The sequence below is a fragment of the Cyclospora cayetanensis genome, unplaced genomic scaffold, assembly GCF_002999335.1.
Source record: "Cyclospora cayetanensis isolate NF1_C8 unplaced genomic scaffold, CcayRef3 CcayRef3_contig_113, whole genome shotgun sequence".
NCBI lineage: Eukaryota > Apicomplexa > Conoidasida > Eucoccidiorida > Eimeriidae > Cyclospora > Cyclospora cayetanensis.
The window spans coordinates 56,366-79,427 of record NW_020312052.1 but is presented as its reverse complement, the minus strand read 5'-3'; the positions used below and the strand labels follow the sequence as shown (position 1 = coordinate 79,427).

Genomic DNA, 23,062 nt, shown 5'->3' with positions numbered 1-23,062 from the left:
TCAAACAGGTGCTTCCGGGTCTGTCTCCAAGGCGAACACCTTTAGAATTCGCCGTGCAAGGGCGTCTCCCACGCGTCTCTCCCCACAGCGGCCTGGCACTGTGATTGCTGCTAGCTCAGCTTGTAGAAGAGTAGGCGCGCCAGAGTCGGTGTGAGTTCTCCGTTTTCGTCGGCTCGAGTCGGAAGGTGCTTCCTTAGTAGCTGCGGCTTCTGCCGCTGCACGCTCAAATAAAAGAGCAGGAACGGGGAAGGCTGCAGAGACGGCACACGCCACCTCCTCAGACACCCCAGGAAGCTGCAGGAGCTGGGCCTGCCACAGGCGCTTGACGGTGTCTGCCTTCGTTCCCATCTTCGGGAAGTCGGGAGGAACGCTCTCCGCTGCACATTCGACTACATCCGTGCCCCCAGCAGCAGCAGTGCAAGCTGCCGCTGGCGGCTCTTCCCTGGCAGACGCAACGAGACGCCTTAGCTTTCCCTTCGGGAGAAGCCGCAGCTGTTTGCTAGCTGCTGCACTTTTGAGCAGACGGCCCACCAGGGCTGCTGCTGCTTCTTCTGTTGGCTCATACGCTGTGTCTATCTGCCACAGCAGCAGAAGCTCGCACACCAAGACGTCCAGCTCAGAGAGGAGGTCTCTGGAATGCGCCCTTTTCTTCATTCTCCTGCTCGTAACTTTTTTTCTGCCGCAGCCCTTCCCCCCTGCGCCAGCATCGGCGGTGTCAGGTGCAGCAGCAGCAGACAGCTTTGCATTTTCCCTACACGTCGCACTTGGTGCAGCCTCAGCAGCATCTGCACCTAGTATTCGAAGCGCTTCTGCGCTGTGCTCTGCCTCCTCCTCTTCCGGAGGAGGTGGCTGCGGAGCTGTGAGGGCCGTCCGCGTGCCTACAAAGACTACAAGAATTCGGGCAGTAGGCTCGAGGGCCCTAAGGGCCCCTACTTGCAGGGCAGCCTGACCCCACAGGCCCGATACACAAGAGAAACCTGCATCAGCGGCAGAGGCTGCTGCTGCCTTCCGAGCGCACTCAACTGCAGCTGTTGCGGGACGTTCTGCAGTGTCAAGTGGTGTATTTAGGCAGTCCGCAGAGCCTTCGCCACCCCACGCGAGGCCCAGCCCCTCTCCATCTTCGTCGTCGTACCTGAAAAGGGGAACCAGGATGAGTCGAGATGGAGCTGTTCCTGGGGTTGGTGGGGGGTCGGGGGGATAGAGGAGGCCTTCTTCCCCAGCCAGAGGCGGCTCTAGACGACGCCTGGGAGCCAGCTGCTCAAAGAGCGAAGCAACGGGAAGGCGAGTCGCCAGCACACATACTGTCGGGCAAGCTGACTGTAATTCTGAGACTCTGTGGAGCAGTTCGGCTTCTTGTAGGGGTGTCCAGTGCTGTCTCTTTCTATGGTGTAGGCTTCCTGCTGCCGTCCCCTCTGGGGGCTCCAACAGGCCACTATTCTGAGGCCCCTCGGTCTCCCTTAAGGAATTCAGCTGGCGTTTTAGCGATTCAGGAGTAATGACGGCTGCGGGCGTGGCGGAGCTCAGGAGATGTTCAGTTAGTGCACCAATGAGGGGTGAGGTTTGCGGCAGAGTTGGTAGGAATACAGCAACTGCCTGTTGTTGCGCCTTTTCCCTTTGAGGAGATGCCTGCATTGGGGGCACCACAGCGAAGAAGTCACCCTAGCAGTGAACGGGCAGCGTCCTTCTGCTGTCATGCAACCCCATTCCACCCTCTGATCCACGGCTCCTTGACAGAAGGTGCCTTGGAGCAGTAGCTGCTGAGTGGTAATAGGAAACTTGTGATAGAACGCACAACACTCTTCAGCAACGTATCCCGGAAGCAGTGCTCTACAGAGCCTTAAATACATAGAGAATCTTCTTCTGTGGACGGCAAAGATGAGTGCTTGGGTATGAGCAGGCACGCCGCTAGGTCGCCGCGGTGTCTTTTGCCTCGTCTAGTGGCGCAACACATAGACAAAGCGTAATTTTGTGAAGCTATGGTAGAGCTTCGAGGCTGGAATTCCACCGTGTGTGGACGCAAATGGTCCTTAGTTGGGGAGCCTACGGGGCCCCCGGTTTCCCGGATGGGTGGTAGTCGGTGGTGGGGGTGGTGGTGAAGGGAAACGAACCGGGGCGAGGGGGCCCCCTCGGAGGGAGGAACCCGTAAAAAATGCATGCCAGTAAGATCTAAATACAATAAAAGACTAATTTTTCATGGGAATCGCATGGCCTGAGACTCTGGGGGTTGCCGGCTGCGTCGTAAAATGAAAGGCGGTCGACCTGACTGAGCGCATCGTCCTCCTTTCAGCAGCGACAAACCTGATTCCTAGTGCAAAGCTCGCACTAAGAGCTTATCATTGGGGGATGAGGAGCCTCTTCCACTCCCGGTGCAGGAGTCCGGCAGCGACAGTTTGTGTCTCGACACAATCCACCCATTTCACTTGCTTAGGGGACCCCTGAGATGTCAACGCGCATCCTGAGCGCTGAGGAGCCTCAGTACCTACGCAGCTCCACAACTATGAGCACCCGACTCCTGCGAGGTGACAGTGGTGCTCCAACAACACAAATGCGGATGAAGGGGGGGTCGCTCCCCCCTGCAGGAGAAGATGAATCGGGGGATCTCGGGGTTCAGGCCCTCAAGATGTCGGTTCTCCAGGCTTCCTGGAAACTTGGGAAATCTATCAGGGCGGAGCTTGCCCCCAGCGACGCTCACCTACACGAAGTTTCTCTCTTTAATGTGGGACAGGGGCCTCCCCGAATAAGAGGGCCCTTTGGAGACCCCGTTGGAGGTGTTTATGGAGAGAAAAAGACACCTTCAGACTTCGGCGACTTGCACGCAGCGGCGTCGCGATCCGTTGCCGTGGGTGCTTCTACGGCAGGAGGCACTCCATCAGCAGCGACAGACACATGCCACAACGACGGCCAGAACTGCAAGGGCGAAAGGGAGAAGAATTCTACGGAAGGCTCTGGGGGGTGTCTAAGGCCTGGGGACCTTGAAGCATCAGCAAAAGCAGGCTACAGCAGTTGGTGCTGCTGCGCTTTCCCACGCCTGTCCATTCCCGAGGTTTCGCAGTTCACCATCCGCCGTCTATTCCAAATGCAGCGTCACAACTTCCAGATTGCAGGTGAGACTCCAGTGCACACGCATTGGAAGTCCCTCTTCTTAGATATAGAAGGCCGTCCTTCGTAGCGTTTCCTGCACTCTTTCGAGGCGTAGAAAAAATCCCTTCCAACATTGGGCATCTCCTACGGGAGGGGAGGAATGCAGTGGGAAAGGGATAGAAGAGGGAGGGAAAGAGCGACAATGCGAATTTCGTGGGGAGGACTGCTTCTTCACGACCCCGGCTGTGGGGTGGTGCACGTAGGATGGAAATTGTTTGTCTCCTTTTCACCCTCTTTCCATCTCAATGTCTGTCGCTACCTCTGTCTTCATGATATCGTGGAGGTATCAGTATGTATGGGTGCATGTTCGTGCGAATGCATATATATATATATATATATATATATATATATATATATATATATGTCTGTGTATGTACATGTGTGTGTATCTATGTGTCTATGTGCGCGTGTATGGGCATGTTTGCATGAATGTATATATCTCTCTCTATATATATATATATATTTGTAGCATGTGTGTATGTCTGTGTGTGTTTCATTATCTTTTCTTGTGGGTGCCTTCTTAGGCGTCCGATGGCTCTGCGCGGCACTGCAGCCCTCGACGTCTCGCGAAGCAGTAGGGGGGGCCCTTCTTAACGACGATGGAGGCATGGCAAGTCCCTTCTCCCCCACTAAATGGCTGCTGGTGGAAACGTGTTTTTACGTGCCAAGTCTGGCTCTTACCGCCCCGTGTCTCCCCCAGTTGCGCCTGCAGCAGTCCTCGCTGGTACTCCAGCTTGGCGTTTGCCGTGTTGTTGCACGCATGCAACGAGTATGTCTTTCTTGACGCTGCAGGGGCGAACGACTCAGGCACTCATGATGCTGTCTCTAGGGTATCAGTTGGGAGCTTTCACGGCTCCTTCGCTTGTAGTCGTGTCTGGAGGCCGCTGCTGCGAGTCCAGCAGCGGCAGCGACTCCAGCAGCAGAGCTGCCGATTTGTTGCAGATGAGGCGGTGGATTCATCTCGCAAAGGAATGGGCCCCGTGTCTGACTCTGAAGCCTCTGTTGTGCGCGGAAGAGGCCCCCTCCGCCATTCTGCTGCCGCATCCGGAGGAAGGAACACCGAATGCAGCAGCAGCAACAGCAGCAGCAGCGGCAGCAGCACCCAGCTACTCTGCTTTGCATGCGTCTGCCTCTGGCGAGCCGCCTGAGGCAGCTAGGCCGAGGACTGTCGAAACTGGGGGCCCCTTGTTAGGGTCACCTCAGAAGGTCCTGTATATTACAACGTTTGGTGCTCTTGGGGGGCATACCCCCTCATCGACACTTCGAGAACTCCGCAGGCAACACCCTTCGCTATCTGTGCTCATCGTCGACTCGCGCTGTCGTCGCCAGTGCGACCGCCTTCAGCGACAGCAGCAGCAGCAGCAGCAGCAGCAGTACCAGCAGCAGGGAGAGTCTGATTACAGGGCCTCGCAGTGCTGCAGTGCACTTCATTCTGAAGCATCCATCACATACGCCTCTATGGCTGCGGTGGACATTTATTGGGGTTCTGGAGAAGTCTATTCTACCTCCAATCCTTCAGGAGAGAGACCTCGTGAGAAGACTGCTCCCGCGGCTCGTGGGCGCGTGAAGAAGCTTATTATTGCAGAGTGAGTTACAGCGATCTGAGATCTGTAAGGCAAAAAAATATAGGCACGAGCTACTGCCCGATTGGCCAATAGTTCGCAAATGGCGTTTTCTTTAGGGGAGTATGTATGTATATACATGTATATATTATATGTATATTTATATCTTATATATATATATATATATATATATATATATATATATATATATATATATACATGTATATATTATAGATATATATATTTATACATGCAGCTAGCTGCCGTGCCGTTTTTTGTTGGACCTCGAACTCTTGGAGAGGTAAGCAGCCTATGGTTTGGGGGGGATTCTCACGGACTGCGCCTTATGTTGTTGCCTTTTTCCTATGTGCAACTGTACTCAGCTATCCCGTATTTGACAGTTACATGGCCCTGCGGTTCCTGCTGCCTCATCTGCTCCCCGTGCACTTCTCCAGTCCTGCAGCAGTAGACCGGCTAGCTCTGCGCAGCGCCTCCTCTGCATCCGTTGCCAACGATGCAGCAGCAGCACCACCACCAACAGCAGCAGCCTCTGAAGAAGATGCACTTACCTTTTCTCGACGCTGCGCCTTTCCTCTGATTTTACGGAGGTCGCGTGCTTCCGTGTTGATCCGAGAGCTGCCACCCCCGAATCGCATCCTCCATCGTCTAAGCCTTTCTCCTGCCCAGGAAGCGCAGTACGCAGCAATAGAGGCCGCATGCACACAGAGGCTTCTAGCGGCAGCAGGAGCAGCATCAACTGGAGAGACGGAGGCAGCAGCAGCAGCAAGAGGGCTCCTTGGATACCCTGGAGAAGACATCGAGACCATCACCACCAAGGCAGTAGCAGCCATGAGACTTACCTGCATACACCCTGCCCTGGTTGCTTCATGCAGCGGCATCTGCAGAGACAGCGGCAAAGCGGTCGAAGATGAAGCTAGGACGTGTGCTCAAACCACAGAGTCCCCCTTGTCTCCTGCCTTATTGGAGGTGAATTTCTATTATTCAATTCCTCTTCGTGCTGCACCCCGTAGGGGCTTTTAGCGCACATTGCGTGTAAAAGGACTGTGACTTCTGCTCTCTGTCTCGCATTGTTGCAGCGCGTCGTCGAGGCGCTGACAGTCGCAGCTCCTCTTCGGAAAGGCCTGCCGTCCTCTCAAGACAACAACCAGCGACGGGAAACACTGCGACAGAGGGTGGCGGCGAGCTGGAAAGAGTGGGAGGTCCTCCATGTGGCGCTGCAGCTTGGCCTGATAGAGCAATCTAAAGTGCAGCAGCAAATAGTCAGCTGCAGCAGCAAGCTCAAGTGAGGCCTCACGCAGTTGCCATCACCCACCTGTGGTAGACTACAGCATCTCACTGAAGTGACAGTGTCTCACCGAGCATCTGCTGGGCTTGATTGTTGGAAAACGTCACAGCAGCAGCAAATAGCACGCTGTTGCGCATGAGCACCAGGCTGTGGGGTCGTCAGAACCGGGCGGAGTTGCTGGTGCTGCCGATGCACATTGGTGCTGTGTCTTTACTAAATATCGCTTTGCGCCTCAGGTGGATCTCTGAGTGGTTGGAAGAGCTCAAGAGGGAAGCGCTGTCTAGCGCAGCAGCCACCGACCCTGGGATTAAGGATGCTGCTCTTTCCAGGGAGAAGGCGGCGCATGCAAAGCTCTTGCTGCTGAACCCTCTGCCGCTCACCTGTGGGGCCCAAGGCAGCGTGAGTCTCCATTTTCGAGATGCCTTTCGTCCTCGGCCCCTCTGCATCGACTCGAAAGACACTCTGCTGTCGGCAACGCAAAAGATACGCGATTTTAAACGGGCAGACCTCGAACAAGTTCAGGTTGGTTACTGTCACCTGGCGCGCAGCTGCCCCTCGATGCACGAGGCTGTCAGGCCTTGTGAGGTGCCTTTGTGTCGAGCTCCTCTTATAATCCAGGCTTGTATGGCCTTGGAGAGACGCGTGAAGCGGCTTGCTGTTGGCTTGTTGTCGTCCTTCAGCAGCACTGCTTCTCTAGCTTCGCTGTGTGACGTTTCTGTGCCCAGATGTTGCTAATCGAGGATCTGGATCTGCTACTGCAGCTGCCCCCCCACCTGTTCGCGGGGATTCGGCAGGTGGTTTGGCTGGCTCCTGCTGCTGACAATGGAGAAAAGCAGCCTCGCCAGGCGAAGCACAGCTCTCAAGCGGGGTCAACAGCGCCGCTACCCCTTTCCCGCGGATGTGCTGCACTGACACTTGCGGTGGAGCAGCGCTTGATGTCGGTTGGTGCGCAAAGCGGAATGCTCTTGACACTCCAGAGTCACCTGCGGGTTCAAGGGGTGACCAGAGCTTTGACTCAGTTGCTGGGCCGCATGCGTGGATCCTGCAAAAGAGTCATCTTCCGGCGCGAGGGACCTCGAGACAGTGCCTGACAGTGTGTTGCTGCGTTTGCTCTTACTGTACAGGGAATGAAACGCCGCTTACGGTGCACTACCTTATTTGTTCTCGTACTTATGAAGAATGCCATTTGCGCCCTGAAATCACCAACGTAAGGATTGCGGTTTGATACGCGCGTGCCGATGAGGCCCGTCGAAGCTACGGCATCCGCCTTAAGATTTCTGCTTACTAAATGCGGATTGGCGTGTTTTTTCTTTCTTAGGGCCCCCCTTTTGCGTAACTCGCCTGTCTCGCCGCCATGAGTCGTAGAAGTTCTGCCAAACGCTGCGGTGGAGCATCACTCTGTCCCGACCCGCAGTGATCGTCTGGAGAGCTGTTGAGCTCCTGGTAGTGCTTTCACTGAGCGCGGCGAACCAAAAGAGTTCAAAGCGTTGCCGTGGCCTCTGTAGCTGCGGCCTTCTCTGTCTTGCTCCGCTGGCGTATTCCTAGGAAAGCGCGGAGCCAAGTGCACTGCGCCAGCAGGAATACTTTTTGGCAGATAGGCAGTGCGGGAGTATATATATGTATTAATATATATATATACTAATGCAACCGAGAGCTAACCCGCTGAGACCGATGTAAATAGGCCTGCAGGGCCTGTAAAAGCACACGGCTACACCGACATATGAGGCTGTGTGTCTCAGCTATAGCGCAAAGATAAAAGGCAAAGCCCTCAATACACAGCACCTTGGGCATCCAGTCATTTCGGCGACACCCAGCAGGTTTATTTTAGGCTTTATTTCCATATGGTTGAGGCCTCGCGTAAGTGGGGGAGGCTCGTGTCTCCCGAGACCCACCCCCGTGTATCTCTGGTGGTACACACACGCAGCTTGAGTGTTTGGCAGTTGGCAGCCCCTCTAATGTCTCATCTGCTGATGAAAAAGGCCAGCACGATCCAGGAGGTACCTGTAATCTTGTCAATTGGTCTCCTGCTGGGCAGAAGGGGGGCGCTGATACGCAGCCACGACCACGTAGGAACACCCGAGGAGATGTGATCAAGCGTTCAGCGACTAACATTCGACGCAATAAGACACTAGAAACCCCCTCATTCCCGCGAAGTCGTAAATTTCAGACCCCTTCCCGCACCGAAGGAGGAATCGAACCCCTGCGCCGCCAGGCGCCACGCGGTTTGAAGCCGCGCCCAGTCACCAGACCAGCTCATCGATGCGGCACCTACGAGGGATCTGTTCGAGTATACACGACTGACTGAACGCGTTTTGCAGTATCCTGTTCGCAAAAAGAAAGGATGGATGCCATAGCGCATGCGTTTGAAGAAATCAGAATGGACTGAAAATCACCTTTTGAAGAACAGACACCCCACAAAGAGATGGCTGACGACTGCCTCAAGGCCCGCTAGCACTTACCGCTTGGCTTTCTGCAGTGTATCAAGTCCTTCGACAAGATAAAATACTTCTCTCAATGGTTAATTTCTAGTAATCATCGGCAGACATGGAGTCTAAAGTGCTATTTAAAGGGGGTTGGGACCTGCAGGAGACGAAAAGGCACAATCGCCCCTTCGCGGCCACTGCAGCGTTCTGATGCAAAGAACGGCGGCACTTTCGAGGGTATTCTCTGGTATATCTAGTTCAATTTAAACTCATGAGGGCTGATACCGTGGCCTACGAGAAACTAGCTTCAAACAAAGCAGCAAACTCATTGAGTGCGGAGACCACACTAAGGGGCAAAAAGCAGTATCTTCTCAAACTCTAGCCCTACGGGGTGGCTGTACATTGGATCCCATGTGGAAATACCAGGTCGGTCCTAGGTGACTTTCACGAATGCAAGATATAGCATGTGCCCGACAAGTAGGCGGACCCTCGGCTACTAGGATATTTGTAGGCATTGAATCTCTGCCTGACATAGGGAGAAGCCTTGGTGAAGAGGCCACTGTGATCATAGCTAGATGTTTTTCTGCCTATGAGGCTCTTCTTCGGTGCAGCTTTAGCTGAAAGAAGCGGCTCGCTCGAAGAAACTCCACACCGCTGGAGATCCTGTGTTGCAATCATGCCATGCGCTCGGTGTTGTGTGCTCTCGGCTGTGGGCAGAGTGCAAGGAGAGAGATCCGGAAGGGTATAGCAAAACGCTATCTTCAGCTGCCTTGACACGCCGCAGGTTCATGCAATTTATTCTGGCTCCGAGCCGTGATTGGGCTTCTTGCTTCACATAATCGATCAGTTTACACAGCGGTAGCTCGTCTCTTTGCCATCCTGCAGGAACCGCACTTCCGGAAAGGAACGATTAGACTCTTAGGCGCAAGCAGGGCGCGGCGGAGTGCATCCAGTTACTCAAGGCATCCGCAGAAACCTCAAGTAGGCAGAGGCACTTTAGCGCCACATATGCGTATCCAGGAGGCAGCAAAATGCATAGACACTATCATCTGAAAGCCTTGAAATCGAGCACGTGTGTCTCGATTAAATGTCTTTCAACTCTCGCAGCGCTTTATTGCTTAGAAAACCAAAACTACAAGCAGTACCCGAGATATACCTTTTGCATACTCCATAAGCTAACAATCGAATGCGTACTTCTGCTAAAGCAGCAACGAAAGTGTCGACAAACGATTGAAGTTTAAACCAGCGCGGGGCTAATCCCACCGCTCTCTTTGCACCGGAGCGCTCGCCCGTTGCAGCACCTAGATCCTCTCCGTAGCTTCCTGAGGACCATTTTCGGCAATAGGGCATGCACACCAAGAGCTGAAAACAGGTTATCCACATGGCTCTTCGACTGACGACGCCAAAGCGTTATGTTCGAATCCTTATCCCGAATTCACCCTCCGTCGGTCTGGTGGAGGCGGCGCACCCCGTCCAGGATTTGCCGATGAAATGATTGCGCGGGCTTATTTTTCTGGGCTTGTGCTTGCCTCGGATTTTTCTTTGGGTGTTGCGCCTTAGTCTGCTCCACAGAGTTCTGTAACGCTTGCTGTCTTTGTAGCTTGCGAAGCTCGGCTAAAGAGCGCACCGGGCGCATTGCAGGTCCATCGGAATGGAAGCCCCCGGTTCCCCTGTCTGCAGGCAGTACCACAATATCAGGGTTACCACGATGCTTCCGTTTGGATGGTGCATCCGCTGCATTGCTGCCGCGGTTATCCCTTGTATCTGGCTCTGTCTCAGTTCGGGAGGTCAAGGAGCTAGCGGGTAACAGCAGACTTGGTAACGGCTGGCGAGCATCCAAGGGATCTTTGTGATTGAGCGCATCGCTGGTCACCTTGAGCTTGCATTTTTGACCATTAGACCCTGAGCTGCGCCGCATCCTTGCTGCTGCAGCAGCTGCTGCTGCCTCCCGACGCGCGCGAGAGAGGGCCGCCTGTAAATTCGCGTTGGTCCCTTTCGACCGCGGAGGCAGTGCGTGGGGAGCTCTGTTGCCGTCTGAGGACGAATCTCTTAATGCCTCCTCACAGCGATCTGCGAGTTCATCGGAAGGCCATCGTCGGGCATGTACAACGTCAGCCTTTGGATCTGAGCTGCGCTTGCTTGTGAAACCTCCTTTCGCACTTGCGGAGGCGTCCTTCTCCTCGCGGGAGCAACCAGAAGAAAAAGCATCCGATTCCTTCTCGCTAGGACAGGGGATAACTCCATCTGACGGCCAGTCGTCTGAAGAATTCGCAGATTTCCTCCCTTCATCTTTCTGGTGAGACGCCAGGGGACCTGTCCTCGCTACCTTAGGGTGGCGACGCCGTCTGCCTGGAGGTGCTGAACGGGGCAGATGCCCGTGAGGCTGAGAGTTAAGATCTGTCAACAAGTCCGCGAAGTTGCGGCTCGCGTCTTCTTCTTCTCCCTGCATTCCTTCGCTCATGTTAATGGCATGCTCTGGGGAATCTTCTGTCAGCTTAAAGAGAGGAGATACGAACCCCTCACCTCCGTCCTCTTCGTCATTGGGCGCTTTCGCCACATGCCCGGAAGACTGGACACGTAAGTTCTTTTCTTGACGACAGGGCCCTGCAGCAGCAGCACGGCCCACCAGGCAGCCTCATACATGTACACTGCCCTATCCATGCAGATCCAGGACTATACATACTTGCATCTGCTGCTGCCTCCCACAGCGCACAAGCGTGAATCGCGGGGGGAGGGGGGGGGAAGGGGAGACCACTTACTCGCGGATCGAACATTCGTTTGGGGGCCCTTTAAAAGGTCAGCTTCGAAAAGAGATGCCAACTCTGAGGCGCAGACAGATACCCAGCGCAGCACGCCGCACGCAGGGATGAGAATAGAAGCTCCACTGCACGGGTGGGTAAGACAGCTAGATCCTGAGGCAGCTTAAAAGGGCGCTACAAGCCAAGATGTATGCAGGAAACAGATGCACAAGACGGCCTCTGCAGGAGCGCCACTACTGCAGTGTGTATAGAGGCTGCATATAAAACTTAAAGGGCTGACCACACATAGCGCATCGTTCACAAGCAGAATCCGCAAGCGTTTATATCGCTTACCATCCTGTAGACCGAGCAAAGAAGGGCCGGCGGATGGCACTGCGCATCGTAAGAACCGCAGCAGCATCTGTATTACGGCTTTCGCGCATGCACGCGGCCCTCATAAGGAATCTAGCAGCGACAACTAGCTATGGCAATTGTTTTTGCAATCAGAAGGTCGTTTGAGTGCCTGCGGATGGCTCGTTGATAGGCTTAGAGCCGCAGAAAATAGGGCTTACCCGTGACGTGACGCAGAATAGCCTGGACTTTTGAGGCCATCCCTTCCAGTGTCTCTCCACAACGTTCTAGCTCCTTTTCTAGTTCTGGTTCTTCCTGGAGCCTTTCCTTGAGCGTCTGAAGAACCTCAGACTGCGAAACATCCCCAAGGGGCGTCTCCGGCTCGTCATCAAGCAACGGTGTTAAGGAGTCACCAGCATCTGCTCTGTGCGCTGGAGCATCCTTGCGCCCTCCTGCCAGAGCCTTAAGGGCCTCCTCACGATCCCTCCGAATAAGCTCCTGCACCTCCTCCCTCTGGGCAGCCGCCGATACACTATCCTTCCGCATGCGGCCCTTCTTCAGAGACGCAAGGAGATCTGCCTCCGTTTTCGCAAAGAAGGATTCAAGCTCGGCGGCCGTGATATCATTTATGGGATCTTTGGTGTCGCTACTTCCCAAGCCTCTTCTTTGTCCGACGATGGCACCGCCCTGCCCATCGGCTTCGCCCTTCAGGGAGTCACTGCCTGGGAAGACGGAAGCTCCCTCTTCCGACCGGCTCGGCGACTGCTTAGCCTCATAGGCGGACAGTTCTTCAAGCAGCTTCTCAGAGGGAATCTCCAAGTCATCAACAGTATCCCCTATCATCTCCGAGCACTCCTTTTGAGAAGCGGACTGAACAGTCGAGGAGGCAGTTGCTGCGGGCTCTGCGCGTGATTCCCCGTTTCCTTCGTCGGGTGTAGAGGCCAGAGCGGCTGCTGCATGGGCTGCTGGACAAGCTGAGGGGGAAGAGGCTACCGTGGTCGACGGCTTCAGATCTTTTAGGGGCACTTGTTGCAGCCGTGGCAGCCCGTCTGCGTCGAAGACAGGTACTTGTGCAGTGAGGAGGCCTGCGCGGATCGCATGTCTCCGTGCGTCTTCTCTGAGCGTCTCCTCTGATACGATCCCCGGCTCCTCCTTTCGCAGCAGCTGCCAGGCCTCTTTGGCTGTTAGGTCGTCGGCGGACCGACGCAGGAACCTGCAGAATTCCCATACGGCACACGCGCATGCACGATCGGTTACAGTGGAGTGAGGTGACAGGGCGAAGAACTCCAGTGTCTGTGAGGCCTAGAGGCCTATCCCGGAGCAATCCGAGCTTTCTGCGGCATGTATACGTATACCCCCGGAGTCTTCATACTCCTCTGGAGGCTTGGACACGCCATTATTGCAAATACGCGTGTGGCTGTCGCTCGTCGGGCGAAGTAGAGCAACGAATAAGGCCACCGCTGTAAGGAGGCTGTGACGAGTCACCAAAAGACTTACCGGGGATGCCGTTTGCGAGCCTTGCGCTCCGCTTCTTGAAGTAGCAGGAGCTCTTTACGACGTCTTTCCGCCTCCAAGAGAGACAAAGCCTCTTCAATGTCTTCCTCAGAATATTCAGGAAATAGCCGGCCCACCCACCCCTTGGGGGGGGTTCGTGGTTTTTCCCTAGGCCCCGAAATGGTGACTGCGCCTGCGCAATAACACCACAACATGTGCACATCGCAGTCAACAGCCGCTGTATAGGCAAATAGTTCTACTTTAGACAATGTGTGTGCGACATGTGAGGTGTCCAAAGGTACGAGGCCCCATACCGCTCATCGCGCTCTGCTTCTTCCGCTGACGCTCCAGCAACTTTAGGGCCGTGCGGATCTTCGCATACTTTTCCTCCTCAGACTCTTCATGCGCTTCCTCCTGCAATCCCAAGTGCTTTCTTTTCCACTGCTGGAGTCGGCGCAGCTCTTCTTCGCAGCGAGTAGTCAGCTGGATCCTGCAGTTGAGTGAAGCGGCATTACGCAAAGGATCACACCACGCTGTTGGAAGGCGCTGCTTACCGGCCCCCATAGGCCTGCCCCAAAGCGCGCATGCCGCTGATGTGCTGCCCTACTCGCTAGATCTATACCAGAGACGCTGTACAGCGCTACCCGAGAGGCAAACTTTTACGGGGAGATGCGGAGTTGCGTTAGGGAGTTTAGATGGGCTGTCATTCGACGCACCTGCCCCGGACAGAATCGATATCCAGCACCCGTAAACCCGTTAGTTTGTCGCCTGCGCGACAATCCAATGCCTCTGCGGCCCCTCCAGTGGCAGAGGGGGAGGGATGAGGAGGAGCAGCTGGGGAAGCAGATCTCCTTGAGCTTGAGCGAGTACTTCTGAAGCGCTGGAAGAGCTGCTGAACGTCTTCGGTGCAATGCGCCCTGTTGAGTTCGTTCTGTATCTCACACATAAAAGATGCAAAAGCGTCCATCTCTGCTCTGTTTGACAGCCTAGTCGCGTTTCAGCACTCTAGATCAAGTGCCAGAAGACACTACGCAGAGGCCTTTATCTAAGACATATGTGCCCTCACCGCGTGCAGAAAGGCGTCCTCTTCGGCTCCAATATCCAGAAAAATGCCAAAGTCCATCCGCCGCAGCACAATTCCCTCCACCTCTTGCCCCACCTATACAACACAAGCCCGCCAGAGTACCTTTTTGGACAAAAGCTCTCTTAGAGTGCATGCATGTGCTTCACCTGGCAAACCTCGCCTAAACCCGAACCAAACGCATGCACGAAGAGAGGGCGGCCACACTGGCAGACGATGGAAGGCGAACTTTTTCAGAGCGCCATCATGCGGCTCCCTTACCCAGTAGGACTCGACCAATTTCCGTGGAGGCGTATCCTTGCCCCCAGTGTCTGCGGGGACTGTGGTTAGTCTCATGCGACGGTTTTCTCTGTCGATGGACTTTATCCGCAAAGACAGAAGATCGCCTACTTTGACGACATCTTCTGCATGCTCAATCCAGCCCTCAGTAGCGTCAGATGAGGTCAAAGGCCGCCTGGAAGTCTGGGAACTAGCCGCTGCAGTTTCGGACGCCGCCAACTCATCGGAGACAATGTTGCCTGCGCTCTGAAGATAGGCGGCACCCGCCTTAAGGGCCCCCGGCACGAAGTGCATATCCCTCACGTGCAGCAGCCCCAGGGTGTCCAGACACCCCACGTCAACGCGACAGCCAAAAGGGAAAACGGATATGACCTGAGTCGCAGCGCAGTGCATTCAAGCGGTACCTCGAGGGAGTGCTCTGCTTGGGATACGCCCCCCGCAGCAAAAAGGCCGGCAATTAAGAGTGAGAAAAACGGTTGAGCGGATCGCAGCTCTGCCTACCTTGCCTATCACGGTTGATCCCTCGTGGAAGTTCTGCAGGGGAAGTCGCTTCCTCCGCGGCAGCAGATAAGCTTCCTGCAGCGGCGCACCCGTGGAGAGACACCGAAAGACCAAGGCAAGATAAATACATCATTGGCAAGGCGGATAGAGGCGAAGTTATCCTGTAAAAGCCTTGTTTCTCATGGAGGAAATGCAGGAGGCACCCCTAGGGAACGCCAAAAAAGTGCCCGTGGGGCGCTACGACCACAAGATGCTGCCAGCCAGCTCTCAGGGAATGTAAACAGTGCCCCGCAAGAGAGGAAAATGTTTGCGTGTAACTGAGGCAGATGGAGGCCAAAATGAGATAAGAGGAGGCCACGCACAGATCGTGGATATTCCAGCAGGCAGAGATGGAGACTCTCCTTTTGCAGAGGACGTGGAGAGTGCCGCAGCAGTCTTTTTTTGTGTGTAGCAGCATGCGCCTTGGAGGCAGAAAGTTACGGAAGGGTCACGGGGGGCTGAGGGGAATATGCAGAATCTGGCACCCTATTTTGACAATGCCTTTGAAGGTCTCTTACCCGCCGTTTCTCCGCCTCCTTGCCCTGGACATATTCGTGCAGCTGCCTTGCTAGCCATTTGTTCGAGTCCAAATCGACCAAGTTGAGCTCCTTATCCGAAGGGAGTCCTTTGTTTAGGGGGCCCTCCTCTCCCGCAGCTCCGGATGCGTAGACAGCTGTCTGCGCCCCTACCCTGGCGGTGCTCGGGGTCACACTCGAGAGAGACAGTCCATGCGCGAGTGAGCGATCAGCCACAAAGCACCAACGGACGGCACAGACGAGTGTTGAGCAGAGGCCAAAGCAAATCACGACAGCATGGATGCGTAGGAGGCTCCTGACCCCACAGACGCTTAGAGTCACTCCACCCCGCCAAGGGGCGAAGTATGCCATATTGGTCCATCAGCGGGGAGGAACTACTGCCCTCAAAGGCTACCTCAGAGCGTGTTGTACCTCGGATGGCATGAAAACCCACACAGGACGTAGTGTAAGTACTCGCCAGGCCTCAGCTCGAGCAGAGATTTTGCAGCCGGCTGGTCCTACTTCCCACACAATGCACGCCGCTCGAGTTGGCCTTTCAGACGCGCTACATGCCTCTTCTCTTTTTAAAAAACTTCTCCAGTGACACTTGCTGAGACCCCTCCGCGCGCGAAGGCTTTGAGTGCCTCGTCGCCGGGGAAACTGAGGCCTTGATGCTGACGTGACGCGTTCGGAGGCCCCTAGTAGAAATCCGTGAAAAGAAGTTTCGTGCAGCTCCTTCAGACTGGTGCTACCACTTAGAGCAGTTAGGATTTGACACTTTTTTCGGTAATACGGCCCATAGCTGCTTAGCACAGGAAGCAGCTCACCTCCATTCCTGGGGGGCGGACCCCGGAGCCGTTCGGACAGAGAGAGCGAGAGAGGCTCGCACAGACACAAAGGGGGCAATGTGCAGGAAATCCTCGCTCTTAAACCTGGGAACCCCTCGAACCCAAAGCGCAGTTGTTTCCGATAGCGAAAAAATGCATGGCAAATAGCAAAGTGAGCGCTGGTATTATCGTTTCCGCAATCGACCAGATCAGGCCTCCCGATTCCCTCGGGCATCTCGCCACTATTAACTCTTTCCCTGTAGGGTATGCCAAATCGTTCATTAAATTTCCGCTTCGCACCTCAGGAGTTGCAGCTGCTTTTCTTTAGGGCGCGTGGTGCTAAAGTTTGCACGTTTTGCTACCCACCCCGTTCGCCTTGCGACCTGTAGCGGTCGTCCAGCTGGCACCAAATCTGAAGGCAACGCTACGATTTGAAAAGCCAAGTTTAGTGATTTACCCGGAAATCTGGTGCTGCCTTCTCGGTCCTTTGGAAGCAGGGGATGCCTTTGTTAGTTTTTTGTCTCAGGTAGCTTGAGCCCCTCAGCACAGGCAGCACCATGTGAAGGCAACACCTGTTTACTATGTCCGAGTTAACAAGGCCGTGGGCAGAATTCGGCCTCTTTGCAGACGGTCATATGTAACCGGCAGAAAACAGATGTGAAACCTCCTGATACTACTAAGCACTCCCCACGCTGACACTGTGTGCATCTCTCTTCAAAGTGGCGGGCGAAGAGCTACGCTTTGGCACTTTCTAGAATGCTAGCTAAACATAATAAGAGTTGTGAAAGGAAGGACTTTTGGACTTGCATGTTCGGATGTGTTCTTTGCTGCAGAGTGAAGGTAGCTCACTTTTACATGGATGCCATGTGGAATTAGCTGTGGATGCTCCACGTGCCTAGAGAGTGCAGCAAGCGTATGGCACCCCAGTTGCCCTTATCTTTTCATGCCGGAACCACCTGAGAGGCGACGGCACTATAGCGTGAGAACTCTTGTGGGAAGACCACTTAAGACCCCTAGAATCTAGCAGTTTCCGACCCCGTTTGGATCCTCCGCCTCCCCACGGCTCACTAGCCTGGGCAGCGAAATCTGCGAATAATTTGGCCCGCTGTATAACCTTTTATGGGACGAATATTGAAAGTGTCGTGGCATCTTCTAGTTGTAAGAACATCGATAAACTTAGAAAGAGCACTGACTAGTAAAAGCATCGCAAATGGCTTCAGCCGTTTGGCCACAAAATTCTTCACCTGGTCAGCTTCTTGTGCACTTCTCGAAGCCGACACATTAAATTCAAATCTCCAGCTTCAACAAGCCACCGCCGACACTGAGAAGTCCTACTTGCGTACTGGTATTTGCGAATTGCGCATACATCTGCGTGCATGGACCAGCTGTTCTCTTAGTTCCTCCGCTACAGTGGGTGAATGCTAAGGCCGGGAACCAGATCAAGTCCAGGACCAAAGAGGAGCTGCTCTATGTGAACAGGGCATGTGGATAGCTACAAGCAATATACGAGTGTAGCACTGTTCTAAAACTCGCTCAGCTCAAGGAAGAGACTGAAACCAAACAATTCGAATCCTGCGCCTAATCTTGCCAATTCTGCAGAAGAGCTATGTTGATGTGTTTTGTCTATCCACATGCCTCAAGTTGGTTAGCACTGGTCATCTTCTGGCCAGTATGTAGAAGGGTAATAAAGATGCGACAGAACACACCAACAAACTTCCCATTACTATTGGCAATGATACTGTTAACAGTTTCTTCAAGATTGCGGGAACAGACTGCCCCAGCCGTTACAGGCCTGGAATAAGGGAGCAAATGGGCATATTTGCCAAGTCTGCTGGCAACGTAGATGCTGCCTGACATTCGCCATTCGGCATTCCAGCATTAAATTCCAGTCAGAGTAGTCAAGCTCTTTCAGGATCCGAAAGCCGTTGCAAAAGGCCGGAACTAGGAAAGGTGTGTCGCTCCAGCTGCCGACAAAGGGGGCATCCCAGTGCCCATTCCACTTGCAAGAAACACATCGCACGCCAGCCGAAGGACAATGAGAGCTCCAATGTGGTGTGAATCCTACAACAGCCACAAAGCATATGATTATGTGCTGTGCTCAAACCGGCACTGCGGAACGATTGCAGGATGTAAGAACGGCAAAAGCGCCCCTATTCCAAATCGCAGCAGGTCAGAATCAACTCGGTAGTGCATCAAGTTTCTGCCATGCTGGATCGTAGAAATAACAGCGGATGAACGGGTGTCGAAAGGCCTTGAACGAAGAAATGTGAATGAAAAGGTGAATCATTACAGACACAAAATGTTGCGACGCACAATACTAAACCGCTGGAGCCTCCTGAGGGCACGTCAGCGACTACGTCGGTAATTCCTTTGAATATACTTCACTGTGAGGTTGTTCTCTAGAGGGCCATAGAAGCAGGGAAAAACTCAAGTATTATCAAAATCCTGTAATTCTTTTGTAGAATCGCATGTTCTGTCTGGACATCAAAGAATCGTCTACATAAAAACTACTGTCATTTTTACACGCCCCGTCTCACCTCATGGAGTTGCAGTTCCTTTACTCGACCGCTGCTCGGCCTCAGTAAAACGATGAGAATATACGGCAATAATTCGGTGTTTTAGAGGGCCCGTAGCTTGCTGAGAAAGAATCGCATACACCACATCATCATCATCGATTCTTTTGAAGTAATGACGCTCATAACTGCGCAGCTAAAGTGCTGGAGGAGCTGTGTGGCGTCAGATAAGCATCATTCCTGCGGCGTCAGCCTCCTCTGTCCAGGTCATAGAGTGACCATTCATCAAGTGAACCAGCAAATGCAGCAGTGTTCCAAAAACACTCAGGAATGAAAATTTGGGACTAAGATGCAAGCCTATACAACTTCGGGATATCCTTCTGGGAGCGTGCATGGTAAAGCCAGCCCTCGCTTGCTTCAATTTGCCAGATATGGCTCACTTCATGCAGTCGAAACACTAGATCTAGATAAAAGCCAAACAATTCCGTGCCTTTGCACACCTCTCTTTGTCTCGCAGCAGCGGAAGCGCAGTCTGTAAATGCCGTACGTGCTCTTTTATCTTTAGCTGAATACGAAGATGCTCTCCACGTAGGTAGCCACCCACCTCTCCTTAATAGGCTCAATGAATTTAACTTAATTTGAAGTTGCACTTGAGCGGAGGCACTTAGAAGTTTTAACGGCATAGAGGCATACTCAGGTTTGAGAATATGAGTAGAGGGTGGCGTTTTGTGTTGGTCATCAGGGCGAATGGGAAAATAGCATATGAAAAGTCAAAAGTCGAGTAGACTGCTTGTCCGTGAAGTGTTGCATGCAATTCGCAAATAGTAAAGCACCGCAAGCCTCTGCTCCACAACGAAGCTGTTCAGCGATGTGCAGTTAAAGCACATTCGAAAACCAGCGTTCTTTTTGGCAGCACCATCGAGTTCTTTCGAAAGACGCTGGTTTATTCTTACCCTTCGCCTTCTTCAACAAACCCTCCGCCTGTTGCTCAATCTTATACCAGTGCTCTGAAGCTTTCGATAGCGCAGAACATAAGTTGGTGCTGAGCCAAGGATTGGCCTTAGCAAGTTGCGCTGAATAACCAACAGCTTGTCAAGCTGGTGGCAGCTCGTCATTATTTAACACATCCGCGAACCTCCCCCCCAGCAATCAGCCATACCTAATATCACTCAGATAGATGCCAAATCAAATGTCCTGGTAAAGAGCCCCTTGGAACGCCAGTGAGACGGATGCACACCCGCAATTGTCTTCTGCAGCTGCAGTGTTGAGCCGGTAGCATGACGACTCTGCCTTAGCTTGTTAACGCACCGACCCTCACCTCCTCAGCAAAGATAAGAATTCGTTCTTGAGGAGAGCAAGCGGTGCTTCTTCCGGGTGCAGCCTGGCGCATTAACCCCCACAATGCACAGTTTTGTGCCGCATGTGCTCCTTCTATTGGATCACCATGACATATCCGGGATTAGGCCAGGGAGCACAATTTCCGAATCTACGTTAAGAACCACGCTACTAGGACTCACATACAAATCGAAGTGGCATTCAGCAGCCGTAGCCTTGCCAATCTTTGCATCCTACTAGTCAGCGAACCTGATTCCTATGGATTGTGTTAAATGGTGAACAGGCAGATTCCACTCCTGCACAGTCGCCTTGGATTACAGATCTCCTTCATCGGCAGTGTGAGGTCACGCTAGCATTTCTCAATGTTTGGCGTGAGGGGTATCAGCGCAGAATTGACCCAGTCCCGAAATGCGGCTCTATTCTGTACAGCATGCTTTAATGCGCGCAATGTAAGTGGAGGCATTTCCGTTTTCCCGATTGGCATTCTTTACTCGCCAAGCAACGTCTCTTTACCAGGCTCGGTCCTGTTCTTCGAGTTCTTTGACTTTTGTGTAGGCTGGCAACTCTGGATTATATGACCTGTCTCCCTAATGTTAGCAAGCGCATTACTGAGGAGCTGTCGGGGACTGCTCAGGGGCGCGAGTTCGCTTTCAAGTTTTTCTTGTTCAGTCAGACTGCATGGAACGGCCAGACATCCATATGTTGTAACTTTAGACTTAGCGCTACTCTACGCTGTAGCTTTTGTGAAGCAAATTTTCGTATCTCTCTAAATACCGACCTGATGATAGAATTTCACGACCCAACTCTTTGAATTTTTCCAAAACTTGCTGCTAAGCTGATCTAGGCAAAAACCGATCAGTCGGGGATAATCTTTAACGGGTTGAAGTGCAGTAATTCCTGCAGGCAAGGGGCTTCCTCTACGTACATAGAGCCACCATTAGAGTGCTTTGACCTTTAATAAACGTATTACTGCAGCATTTGTTTGTCGTCACCTGGGAGACAGCAATGTGTTACGTTCACCGGCTGATCAGAACTTTGAGTCGTGGGCAGCCTTCCGCCAGACATGTGCTCTTCTGGTTACCAAAAACCCATCCCCAAACATTTATTGCCTAAACATAATGTCTTTTGATCAGTTGTGGAGCTACTGCATCCACATTAGCTTGCGGGGCGAGCTGTGCCACCCCATCCGGCGTTGTGCCCTCAGCTTCCCTCGCCATACAGGGTTTTACCACACTGTTGCCAAAGAAGACCAGATTGATACACACCAAAGAATCGGCTTTTCCAGAGAAAGCATGCATCATACTGCACCCAGAGCCAGTAGATGAGGCTCCATGTTTCCAGCGAACCGTGCTACGCTGTCAATTAGAAGGCTCCATCTCAGCTCTCTGCAGGGAGATTTGTAACCCCCAAAACTGTACTAACATGATGCAAAATTATTGTGGTTCCCAAAAGAATTGCCGCCTCACCCTGACCCGCCCATGTATGCTACCGGAATAAGGAGCGGGACAGCTAGTGTGAACATGGCTGCACCGTCCAGGCACGCCGAGTAAGTACAGCTAGTAGCATGTAGCATCTATTATGCATGTACACAACGATGCATGTTTTTGTATGTAGACAACAGCGATTTGCAACAAACAACGCATACGGACAAACAATCAGCCAGTTCTTTACTATGTCTCAGTGTAATTCAAGTAGTGCAATGAAACTAGTTGACTGCTAGCTTCGCCCACTGCACCGACCAACATGGAAACACGTTCAGTCTCCCTGACCCCTCAGGTTGAAGTGCTCCGATTCCTCTTGTTTTTTATGAGGTAATGCAACGATGAGCTCTAGAGAAAGAGAGTCAGCAGGAGCGGAGCGATATAGTGGTAGAGCAAGTTAACCAGCACCACACACAGTTTACTACTCCGCAAAAAGCAGGCAAGCACTGTGGCTCGTTGCTCCAGCGATCCGACTAGCTCGCACAGCGGATCCAGCAGACAATACAAGCCAGGAAAGTCGTTTGAAGGAGAAGTTCGCGCTAATGTCGTCACATGGGAGCACCCTGCATTCAAGCTGACTGAGGACCAAATGAAAAAGTAGCTCGCCCAGCTCTCCTTTGAGCCAAAAGTAAGAATTGCAATAGCTACGCACCGTGTTGAGCCAGACGGATCTGCATGCTGGATTGTGCTTTCTGCTTTCTGGCGTACAGAGTGATTAAGATTGCACGATGGGATAACAGGGGGGAGGAAGCCTACACAACTCAATAAAGAGACCTGAGGGCATCCAAAGAACTGACACTAACTACAGAATGCATCTTTAGAAGTACCAGCACTAAACATTGCCTCATGAAATCCCCTGTAGCCCTTTTTAGCGGTATAAAGCGACAACGGCAACCACAGCAACAAACAAGTACCTGCTTTTCCAGAGCCATACAAGGCGAGCACGGAGTTTTTTTGAATGCCAATTTAATCACATAAGGTAGCGAATCTCAACTGCGGCAGCAACGGCCAGGGCCCTCCGTCCCCGGCGATTCCTCAGCACTCACTTGTGCATGCCCTCTGCATGGCTGCCGCGCTTCAGCTGCTGCTGGAATTGTTGCAGATTGCTGACTAGGATATCCCTTTTAGCGCCTTTTGTGCTTTTGTTAATTGTGTCTCGTCCCTGATAGGGGATCTGTAGCCTTGCTGGGGTTCTTGCTGCAGCGGGCTCCAGGTAGTGCCCCCCCGTTCAGGGTGCATTGCGGGCAGCGGCAAAAGCAGCAGCTGCTAAGTTGACAGCCCGTCTAGAGTTTTTTGTCGTTGCTACCAGGCTTGCTCTTCACGCCTTTGCCTGCTGTGTCCGGGGAGGACCTGTCAGGCCCCGTGGCTTTGGTTTCTGGGGTGTATGGGCAGCTGAGGCCCATCAGCTGCATCGGAGGCAGCAGTAGTTGCAGCAACATCATCGGCCTGAGCAGAACATCAGGAGCATCAGGCACA

At 53.2% G+C, this 23,062-nt stretch overlaps 3 protein-coding genes across 3 annotated transcripts; 1 reads left to right on the top strand and 2 right to left on the bottom strand.

The window, feature by feature from the left end:
• On the bottom strand, nucleotides 1-1,632 carry LOC34622179. The gene has a single exon (XM_022735357.1). It carries the CDS (start codon nucleotides 1,630-1,632, stop codon nucleotides 1-3), a length of 1,632 nt encoding a protein of 543 aa, XP_022592167.1.
• Nucleotides 1,633-3,670: 2,038 nt separating this feature from the next.
• LOC34622180 lies at nucleotides 3,671-6,068 on the top strand. Its single transcript, XM_026335502.1, has 4 exons — nucleotides 3,671-3,751; nucleotides 3,949-4,727; nucleotides 5,087-5,598; nucleotides 5,995-6,068. Exons 1-4 carry the CDS (start codon nucleotides 3,749-3,751, stop codon nucleotides 6,066-6,068), a joined length of 1,368 nt encoding a protein of 455 aa, XP_026191287.1. The 5' UTR covers nucleotides 3,671-3,748.
• Nucleotides 6,069-9,342: 3,274 nt separating this feature from the next.
• On the bottom strand, nucleotides 9,343-16,492 carry LOC34622181. The gene is made up of 13 exons (XM_026335492.1): nucleotides 15,846-16,492; nucleotides 15,434-15,605; nucleotides 14,877-14,951; nucleotides 14,358-14,747; nucleotides 14,082-14,174; nucleotides 13,732-13,946; nucleotides 13,297-13,505; nucleotides 13,019-13,208; nucleotides 11,743-12,734; nucleotides 11,525-11,563; nucleotides 9,872-10,979; nucleotides 9,543-9,750; nucleotides 9,343-9,408 (listed from the first exon to the last, which is right to left on the bottom strand). Exons 1-13 carry the CDS (start codon nucleotides 16,490-16,492, stop codon nucleotides 9,343-9,345), a joined length of 4,404 nt encoding a protein of 1,467 aa, XP_026191277.1.
• Nucleotides 16,493-23,062: the final 6,570 nt, after the last annotated feature.

What these genes read in the sequence shown, in the direction of transcription:
- LOC34622179 (XM_022735357.1), bottom strand. Translation starts at nt 1,632, where the DNA reads ATGCAGGCATCTCCTCAAAGGGAAAAGGCGCAACAACAGGCAGTTGCT.
- LOC34622180 (XM_026335502.1), top strand. An exon ending in AAGAAGCTTATTATTGCAGA is followed by an intron (nt 4,728 to 5,086) that starts GTGAGTTACAGC and finishes AACTGTACTCAG; the next exon opens with CTATCCCGTATTTGACAGTT. An exon ending in CCTGGTTGCTTCATGCAGCG is followed by an intron (nt 5,599 to 5,994) that starts GCATCTGCAGAG and finishes AGTCAGCTGCAG; the next exon opens with CAGCAAGCTCAAGTGAGGCC.
- LOC34622181 (XM_026335492.1), bottom strand. Translation starts at nt 16,492, where the DNA reads ATGCCCGAGGGAATCGGGAGGCCTGATCTGGTCGATTGCGGAAACGAT. An exon ending in CTCCACCAGACCGACGGAGG is followed by an intron (nt 9,751 to 9,871) that starts GTGAATTCGGGA and finishes GTCCTCAGGAAG; the next exon opens with CTACGGAGAGGATCTAGGTG. An exon ending in TTGGTTTTCTAAGCAATAAA is followed by an intron (nt 9,409 to 9,542) that starts GCGCTGCGAGAG and finishes TGCCTACTTGAG; the next exon opens with GTTTCTGCGGATGCCTTGAG.